Here is a 10284-nt window from a genome sequence, read left to right as displayed (position 1 = left end):
TATACCACAGTATATAAATTTTCATAAATTTCATTTACATCACAGAATATATATATATATACCATTTAGGTAGTCAGAAATCACAATAATTAAAATTTGTATATATCATAATACATGAAGTCTAAATAAAAAAAAAAATCACTTTTGTTTATATCAAATAAACAAATACATATACCATAGTATATATCAAATTTCCTAAAGGCTAAAAAAGTATGTATGTATGTATATATATATATATATAAAATAGGAAAAAAATAAAACTAAAAGTTGAATTGGGTCCGTCGCTCGTCTGCTCCGAGTCCATCATGGCCGTTCATTTGCTCCGATTCTACCATTATAAAAGAATAAAATGTTCAAAACTATAAACTTATTTTTAAGACATTTTAGGTAGAAATCCTAAAACTTTTTCAAGATATATGTAGGAGAATTCGTGGGCCTTGTGGTTGGGGGATAAGCCCACTAAATTTTGTTGGGCCGAAGCCCAATAACGAGTTGCGTAGTGGCCAGGTGTTGACTGGAAGTCTGTAAACGGCCATTGGCGCGCTCAATGGACGTCGTCACGTTCTGCTCCAGAACCTTCCCGCCGCTCCAACTGCAAGAAAGTCAGCGAGAGGTTGAAAATTACACCGGCAAATCATTAGCCACTCGGGAAATCGGAATTTTGTGAAATTTTGTGAACCATGTCTGGGGATCTCGGATGCGTGATCGTGGCCGTTGACGGCAGCGAAGAGAGCATGGGTGCTTTGCGGTGGGCGTTTGAAAATCTCAAGCTCCGTTCATCGGCGCCGGACTCCACTGACGGCACTTTTGTTGTGCTGCATGTTCAAGCTCCTCCTTCAATCGCCGCTGGTCTTAGTCCTGCTCCAATCCCCTTTGGTGGTCCTAGTTGAGTCTTGTACTATTCTCTCGCGCTTTCATTTCTGAGTTGTTGTTGAGATTTCTCTGAACTAAAATGTTTTAATTTGATGTAGGCGATCTGGAGGTTCCTGCCTTTACGGCAGCGATTGAGTCGCATCAGAGGCGGATTACAGCTGCGATATTGGATCATGCTTCACAGATTTGCTCCGAATACCGAGTTAGGCTCCACTGTTTTAGATGCTTCCGCTTAAATTCATTTCATTGTGCTTTTTCGACTTGGTTATTCTTGTTGAATTGGACCATGCAAGTTAGCGTATATATTTTACCTCGGATTGCAAGTTGCTTAATTGATTTCAACTGGTCAATTAGTTATGAGTAAATTTGAATCGTCCAATCTTCAGAAGCAATCTCAGTGGAAACCTCAATTGAGAACAATTTTTATATATGGTGCATTCTGGCTTGTCAAATGCTTATAGTCCCGTTAATGTTTCCGGGGTATCAATTTCAAGTTGTAGTAGCATTTTCTCCAGTTGAACTAATAGTTGCAGCAAATTTCATTATTGGTTTTTTAGGTGAAGGTGGAAACTAAAGTAGTAATCGGAGATCCAAAGGAAAAGATCTGTGAAGTGGCCGAGAATTTGCATGCTGATTTGCTGATTATGGGGTCCCGTGCTTTTGGTCCTATCAAAAGGTATGGTTACATAATATATTTCAGTCAGTCCGAGCTAATGTCTATCTTTATTTTTCTGCAAGCCACACTGAACAATTCCAGCATGGTCACATAATGTACATTGTAAGCTGTTGCTTCTTGGTATGAACAATTCCAGCATGTAGCTTGTGTGATGATATGACACCATTCAGGAAATACCCTCTGTTACTTCAGTCTGTACTGTGTTGCTAACCAGTAAAATTTGATACATCAAAGACTTTCAGATCATCTGCTAGCATATTCTAACTAGTAAAGCTAGAGTGACTTTGAAGATATCAATTACCTTATAGGGAGACCTATCGTTTCATAACAGATGCAGAGGAACACATAAGAAATCTTCTTCTTAGAGAAAAATTCTTAAGCCCAAAATGCCAACATGTTCCAATGCCACACAAAAGCCTCCTCCTGGACAAGGTAAATGTGAATCTCCCATGGCCATTGTTAATATCTATGTTAATGGGCAAGGAAGGAATTCCATAATCCTACACACCTGCCCTATTACAAAATTAAGGACCGTAGCCACTCCACTAAGGCATCCTTCAACGCTAACTAACTAATCATTGTCTCCCCTCTTCCCACTCGCCCTCCTGGTGTATGTGCAGGACACCGGTGGTCTCGTGCTGCTATCGTAATCGTTTTGTTTCATGTTATATTACTTATCATTATAGTTTGTTTTGTTATCTTATCATATTCTGGACGTCTATAGTTGATATAATTGCATACAATTTTTTGGAAACCTCTATAGTTGATATAATTGCATACATTTTGTTGGAAACTAACTTCTACAGTCTGTTGAAGTGAAGGGATTATTGACATGCCTTTGTTATCATACTGCTTCATGCAGGATGTTCTTGGGAAGTGTAAGCAACTATTGCACCAATCATGTAGAATGCCCGGTCATCATAGTCAAGGACAAGAAAAGGGGCAGTTTGTCTTGAGCTTAATAGGTACACGCAACACTTCATTCAAGGACTCTTTTATGTGTCAGTCTAAAAGATTTCTTTACCATCGATTTTCTCTTAGCTGTTTACTGCTTTAGTAAATTTACAGATATCTCCTGGTCCTTTTATGTTAATTGAGATTGCTTATATAAATTAAAAATCTCAATCCATTTCCCTGGGTTAAATGCCTTCTGATTTGAGGGTACGTATCTTGATTAAACATACTGGTTAATTGCTAAGTTTTTCCCGTCATTATTTGTGCAGGCTTCAGTTGGTTAAACTGAAAAATAGTTTACTTCCCACTCTTTTTTCATAAAGAATAAAGAGACAGACTTGATGTTTGGCAATCATATGGTGGGATTCTTTTCATATAAGAACCATCCATATAAAGAGAACTTTTTAATTGGTTTTCTGTATCTTGTCTTGTGGTTTCTTAGATTATCCCGGGCACTCACATCTTGATTGTCTATTATTCTCATTGTTTACCTTGAAAATGAGGCCAAAATAAATGTTCAACACGATTCAGTTTGTTCATTCTATTTTTTAAAATTTCTTCATCACTGAATATTATTTGAAGAGATAATCAAGAGTTGAGTAAAAGAGATAAGATATGAACAAATATGTTATATCTCCTTATTCAACCGGTTCTTACTATTCTTATTCAACTATAGAGGTCCAGATTTAATACCCCTTTAATTCCCCCAACCCCCTGCTGAACATTCACTGCACAACTTTGACTTTTGTTCCCAACATTTCTAAAATAACTAATCATTATATATTTCACTTAGATTGCAGGTTTCTTTTTCTGTTATGTGTGCCTCTTACCATCTTATCGATGCTCGCTGACGTGTCGTATTCATCAATTGGATTACTTTTCTGCTTCCCTTTCTGCTGTTTTGTATGTGCAGCCATATTATGCGTTGCAGTGTCTTGTGCGAGCCATATTCATTTTTCATCGGCAAGTTTTCCAAAACAGTAAACAGTAAGTTCCTCCGTTTCTGTATTTGTTAGGCTTCACAACATCATCTGTTGTCCCTTTGTTTATATACAAATCCTTTATATGGCTTGGCCATTGAAAAATTGCCCTGCCTTTTGGCAACCTCAACTGTACTGAGTAACTTTTGTGTGTTATTCTTTCTTTTTTGTCCTTGTATGTCAAAAAGCTGGATTGAATCCATTTGTTACAGATATTTGTTATAAAATTCATGTGCCTTTCTTTACCCACGTCTGAAGAACCGTGATTTCTTTTAAGGAGAGATACGTGGCTCATGTGTATGGCACGTCACTTTTTTCTTTTTCTAAATTATATGACGGTAAGAAATAAATATATATATATATATATATATATATATATATATATATATACTCTGTCCTGTTCTTTAGCATGCTATAATATTTTTGTTCTAATACTTCTATTTTATAATGTACTTATCCACAAAACTCAATTATGCATGAACGTAGACGACAGACGACACATGTCAAAGTGGTTCGAATATATATATGTTTGAACTTTATTTTATGATTAACATAATCTTATTCTCTTAAAATTTATAATATTGTTAGCGAAAAGATGTTTCAAAACTACACTTGGAGTGAAAATATGTTTTAGAATGTTGAATGAAAATTCGTAAAATAGTGTGGTGGTTACTTAAAATGATGTGGAGTGTTTTCAATTTTTGTTCTAGGTCATTGTTACAGTATCTCAAGCTTCACTGTTTGTTTGATACTCTAATTTCTACTTCAAATGAAGTTTTGAAACGTCAAAAATAATATTATAACTTTTTTTTTTTTTTTTGAAAGAATAGGGTATCTTTAGAACAAGATTATTTATCTATCTTTAAAATTTAATTACAAGATATATTATATCATTGTTGAAGCTATATGTTTTGATTTGAAATCTTCAAACTAAAACCGTTAAGAAGATAGTATAAAGTTTCCTATTCCCTTCAATTGTAGTCTTGGACTGGATCCTTCCATGGGAGAAATTTTAAAACATAATTGCACCACTGGGAATCGAATCATTAAACTTTTGATATGATGTGATCTCTTATTCATCTAAACTGATGAATTAGTATGTCAAGATATCAATAATGTATATGAATGCTCCAATTGACAATTATGATAGAAAACAATGGAATTTGAAAGAGATGGGATGAAGAAGCCAACCAATAATTGGGATATATTGTAATGAGAAAAAGGCTTCATATCTAAACAAACAGTGGAACTCCCCGTGATCCATTATGAGACTCAACGCCTCCCGTCTTTGCGGCTGTCTTCTTCTACTTCTCCCTTACCAATTATTTGATTATTCACCATTTTCGGATAATTAGTTTATACCTCGCTATTTTTTTTTTTTAAAAAAAATGTTAAAATACCATTTTGATCTATGAATTTTGAAGTTTGTTTAATTTGAATCATACTTTTTTCCAGTTTTGGTCTACTAAACTAGGACTTAATCTAAATTTACGATTTATTGAAAATACATGGACTAACATTTGACAATTGAAAGTACAAAGATTAAAAGTGAACAAGTTTTAAAATATATAGATCAAAATAGTATTTTAACAATGTTTAGATTTCGTTAATTTATTGCTTGCTAATGTTTTTTATAAATTTTTTTTCATAGTTTTGTGGAGGAACTGGTAAGTCAAGTGGTCGAGAGGTATACACTTTATACTAGTTGAATTATGTTCACTTTGATATAAATTAACCTCAAATGAATGGATCTCATGCTCATAATTTAAGGATTTAATTGTAGAAATTTCAAGAAAATTCAAATTTAGAATAAAAACAAATCTAACGTTTGAAGGAGCTAGAAGAAAAATCTGATATTAAGGGATGATATTTCAGTGAGCTTTCCATATAATTGCTACATCACAAGTGGCAATTGGGCTCCATAGTTTTGTTTTGTTCTTTTGATTATTTTATTTTATTTTATTTTATTTTCTTCTTGTAGGTTGATGGAAACAGCTGGATTTATGGTGGGCCTGGCCCAATAAGAAAGAAAACAAAATTGTAAGCCCGTGACCGACCAGGTCCCGTGCCTGCGTACGGACAAAAATATTCCCACTGTCCTCCTTGACTTTCTTTCTTCTACTCCAGAGTTCACGAGATCATTTTCTTTTCCGAAAATAAATAAATAAGTTTAGTCCATAAATTTGTTAAGTTGTATTCATATTTTTTTTTGTACAACAAAGGTAAACCTTCGGCTTCAGATTGTATATCATTTTTTTATTGAGCTAAGTTCACTTTAACAAGTTGTATCAATTTTAACGAAGTTTAATGCATCTCAAATTTAAATAAATATTGCAATCTTAATCTTATAGTTTATGAAGTGTTGGAATTTTAACTCTACTAAAGTTATGGTTCTAAATATCGTTAAAAAATGTCATCTTAAACCATCCATGAATTATAAAACATGTGTGTAATATGAATCTACAAAATTCAAATTAAAAGTAGAAATAGCAAACTCATATTTAAGTTTACAATGGTAAACAACTTAGTAAAATCTAGGGTGGAGATTGATTTTTTTTTTTCATTATTCTTACTATAGTGGCATTTTTGTAGTTCTATATGAATCAGAGACTTATTTTTTATTCAATTAGACTGTCAGACAAATTTCATTGGCCCAGTTTGGGTTCGTTGGACAGATGACCCAAATTTGAAGGAGGAAAAATCAAGTTGTCCTATTTTTTGAAAATGAGGTTCTTTACTCTTTGCGATGTTAAATCTAGGTGAAATTACAAAAATGAAACCCTCACAGTTGCGAATTGGTCTCTCGCTCTTTTTTTTTTTTTTTTTTTTTGTTTCCTCTCTACTCTCTTGCTCTCTCACTCTCTAACTCATTTTTCTCTCTAATGCATCTCGTTCTTCGACTTACGCTCTCGTTCTAAAAAAATCTAAGGATAATTTTTAAATTTGCATGATGAGCAAGTAAAAAGTTAAAATTCTTAAATTTTAAAACGTTGGACAAGAATTATTTTGGATTTGAAATATGGATCTTTTAATCAATTAACTCATCTATTTGTTAGATTACTTTGTTTATTTATTTATTTTTATTTTTCCTCAAAGGGTACACAAGTCTTATTATTTGCCTTTTCCGTCACCTTTTTGCACTTTATATCACATCTAAATTATTTAGAGGGACCGCCACTATCGTGTCATCTCACCGAAAAGCAATATTTTTATTTCTGAATATTTTTATTTCTATTTTATTTCACATTTATTAGAGGTGGTGTGGAACATTAATCACTATTTGATATTTTATTTTTATCACTTTTAAAAATTAAGTTTATAAGCATTAAACATCATTTCAACTTTTGGTATTAAAATAAAAATTTATTTATAAATATAATAAAATGTTATTATCTATCACTAATATATAGTGATATTTTGCTATATTTAAAAATATTTTTAATCGTTTTACCATTTAAAATAATTACACTTTTCAAAATCTACATTAAAATTTCAAGGACTAAAAAAAAAATTATTTTTAAAATTTAATAAGAATTGAAAAGGCCATCTAAAGAAAGTTGAAAATAGTAGGGTACACTAATACAAAATTAGGTTTTAATGTCGGTTTAAAATTGTCATTATAGGGGTACAATGTCGGTTGAAAACCGATATTGGACATCGTATTATAAAATGTCTTTAATGTCGGTTGTCTTCAATGTCGGTTTAAAACCGACATTATAGCTGACTGAAATTTCAATGCCAATATTCTTTAATGTCGGTTGAAAACCGATATTGTACACCATCTTCTTTATCAGATTTTTTAACCAATTTTACGATAATTGTTCGATATTTTTTTAATGCCTCATTCTTTTAAATGTCTAATCCATTTTTAATGTCGATCAAAGAGTTAAAAACCGACATTAACAAAAAAATACATATATATTTTTTTGCTTAAGCACGTGTAAATCAATAATATTTTTTAAAAGAACAATATTATTTCTCTTACATTTACATATACAAAATAAAATCTTAATTATTTTTATATATTATGATTTCAACAAACACAAAAATTAACTAACTTATTGGAAGAAGGAAATAAAACTAGATAACAAAGGAAATAAAACACGTCCACAAATTGTTATATCAATTTGACCAAACAATCAGAACAACCACTAACAAAGTTGAGTTCAATACATTTGCCATAAAGGAAAGAACGTAATAAATAATTGAAAAATGCATCATAGTTATGTTTCATAGTTGATTCATTTCTCATGCACTTTTAAACCCAAAGATCTTAAAAATACCTGCAACAAGAAAATGAAAATAACATTTTGTGAAGTATCTTAAAAGTAAAACCTTTTATGTATGAAATTAAAAGGATTAGTTGTAGGTCTAAGCTACAAAGCTCATTGTGTTCCGACTAATAAAATATGAATTGAGAAAAGAAGAAAACAAAATCACTGTATAAATCGAACAAAAACTACCTCAATTCTACTACAAAATCACCTGCAATTCCATTGGGGGTGTCAAAGTATGATTTTGTAATAGGATGGAAGTTTGGAACCCCCACTTAAATTCTATCATTTTATTGACCCCTCCCACCCAAGTCTAGAATGCATCAAGCATATATACACATATATCTAGATAACTACCTCAAAGTTTTTAATTCCAAGGTTTTAAAGTATTGTCTTACCCTGCAAAAATCGCTTGTAGTGTGATGTGTAAATAAAATTGTGAAATCTATGTTTAGTAATATGTTCATAAAAAACTTAATCCACTGATTGAATCCACATTCCACTCAGATTGAATAAAGGACCTAATCCAAAACAGAAATAAGTTCTGGTAGATTCTAACATCCAAATTTTAAAGATTATGCAGAATAGAGAACAAAAAGAAATGGATTCATCCACTCATATTAACAAGCCTCATGCTAGGAAGATTGGGGTAATGTAGTCTATTTGCATTGCAAAAGGAATGGATTTCAGAAACTTAGTTTGTGAAATCTATGTTTAGTAATGTGTTCATATAAGCTAGCTTACAGTGCATAATGTAAATGTTATAAGCTTGAGTTTATGCAACCAATGGTTTTGTTTAACTTTTTCTTTTTCCTTTTCCTTTCTTTTGTTTAAAAAGATAAAACCCTAATCTAAAATGAAATGAATTTGAGAGAGAGATGAAAATGGGAGAGGGAGGAGAATAAACAATAAAGATAAAAAAAAAAAAAAAAAGTTGTTTGAGATTCAAAAGGGAAGATTACCTACGATGTTGATTTTAAACCGACATCATAAGTACGACTAACAATGTCGATTTAAAATCGAAATTAAAGATTTGTTTTTTTTTAAGAAACCGACATTGCACATCTGTTTTTAGTTTTTTCAACCGACATCAAAGCTCAGATTTCTTGTAGTGATAGATTATAATGGGAGGAAAACAAGTACATTTTTTTAAAAAAATTAAAAGCAAAACTATGGTTTTGTTCGACAATTACCATTTTGATTTATCTTTCTTTAATTAAGCTTGTAACACTACTTTTACTTAGAAATTTTATTGTTGTATTTCAACCTCTTATCCATATTTAAAAAAATCAAACCAGTTTTTAAAATAGAAAAATGAGGCTTTACATAGTTCTTTTTCTTCAATTTTAAAATTGTGCTTGTTTTTCCCCCACAATTTCTTAATTACCATTTTCATCTTTCAAACTCATAAGTAAACATTTGCATTTTTAACCAAAGTCCAAAAAATAAAATCATAATTTCAATTATCTAATTTTAGTCCTTATATGTACTTTCAATAAATCATAAATTTAAACCCTTAAATTTAATTTTCATCAAAATTGGGTAAATAATAATAATGATGATGATGATATTCATGTAAAGAAATACAATATCTGAACATGTTTCCAAAATTTATAATTCTTAAATCATCGATTAATACAAAATCTTAAACTGATAGATGAAGACAAATTTAATACTATATCATCTAATAAATGGTAAAAATATTAATAGAGAATATTGTTTTTTTAAAAAAAATCATTAATAAACTAACCATAGATATTAAATTTAAGATTTATTAAAAATATAAAGATAAAAATTATATATTTAAAAACACACGAATAAAAATTGAAGAAATCAAAACCGTTTATATTTTAACAAAATATCAGTAACAATGATTGGTAGAAGAGATTATAGTTTACCTTTCTTTGAGACAAAAACGAGGAAATAGATCCATGATGTGATTGTTACTCCATAACTATTAAATACATAGATTTTTTCTTTAAATATATTTTGTATACATAGTTTTTTTTTTTGCCTAACTTGAGTATGGCATCACCCGAACACATGTTTCAATCAAGAGATCAAATTTTCAAAATATATCTCTATTATATTCGATATATTTTTATCCTTTCTATGCAATTTGTTTTAGACCTTCCTATAGAACTTTAGTATAAATTTGTAACTAGGTAGTACAATTTTATTTTTAAAAAATCCTTTTTTTCTAATTTTATGATCTTTAATAATTTAAAGGGATCGTTTTATGCCATTAACTTTAGGTTAAAGATGGCTAGTGATAAAATGGAAATCTTAATTTTGTTCTCAATTTCTATTTTATTAAAAATTGAAGTTTCATTCCATTTCTATTTTCCAAATCTATTTGGACTTTTAAACATGCAATTTTAAAATTAAAAAATATATTTTAGAAGGATGAATTTTATAACATGATTTTTACAATATATTTAAGAGTAAAATTTAAAATCTTCAGAAATTAAGGACTAAATTGACAATTTATTTAAATATACTTAACCATTAATATTGTTATTAAAAA

At 30.4% G+C, this 10284-nt stretch overlaps 1 protein-coding gene across 3 annotated transcripts; it reads left to right on the top strand.

Moving 5' to 3' along the window:
- The first annotated feature begins 527 nt into the window (after positions 1-527).
- LOC120076766 (universal stress protein A-like protein) lies at positions 528-3732 on the top strand. Of its 3 annotated transcripts, none has more exons than XM_039030669.1 (5): positions 528-885; positions 972-1075; positions 1431-1549; positions 2412-2514; positions 3417-3732. In XM_039030669.1, exons 1-4 carry the CDS (start codon positions 681-683, stop codon positions 2503-2505), a joined length of 522 nt encoding a protein of 173 aa, XP_038886597.1. In that variant the 5' UTR covers positions 528-680; the 3' UTR covers positions 2506-2514; positions 3417-3732. The 3 variants fall into 3 exon arrangements, with proteins under 3 accessions (XP_038886597.1, XP_038886596.1, XP_038886595.1); XM_039030668.1 differs by having other exon boundaries at positions 3304-3732; XM_039030667.1 differs by having other exon boundaries at positions 529-885; positions 3297-3732.
- Positions 3733-10284: the final 6552 nt, after the last annotated feature.

The sequence above is a fragment of the Benincasa hispida genome, chromosome 4 (assembly GCF_009727055.1).
Source record: "Benincasa hispida cultivar B227 chromosome 4, ASM972705v1, whole genome shotgun sequence".
Classification (NCBI taxonomy): Eukaryota; Viridiplantae; Streptophyta; class Magnoliopsida; order Cucurbitales; family Cucurbitaceae; genus Benincasa; species Benincasa hispida.
The sequence above is the reverse complement of the archived record's forward strand: the minus strand, read 5'-3'. Positions and strand labels throughout refer to the sequence as shown.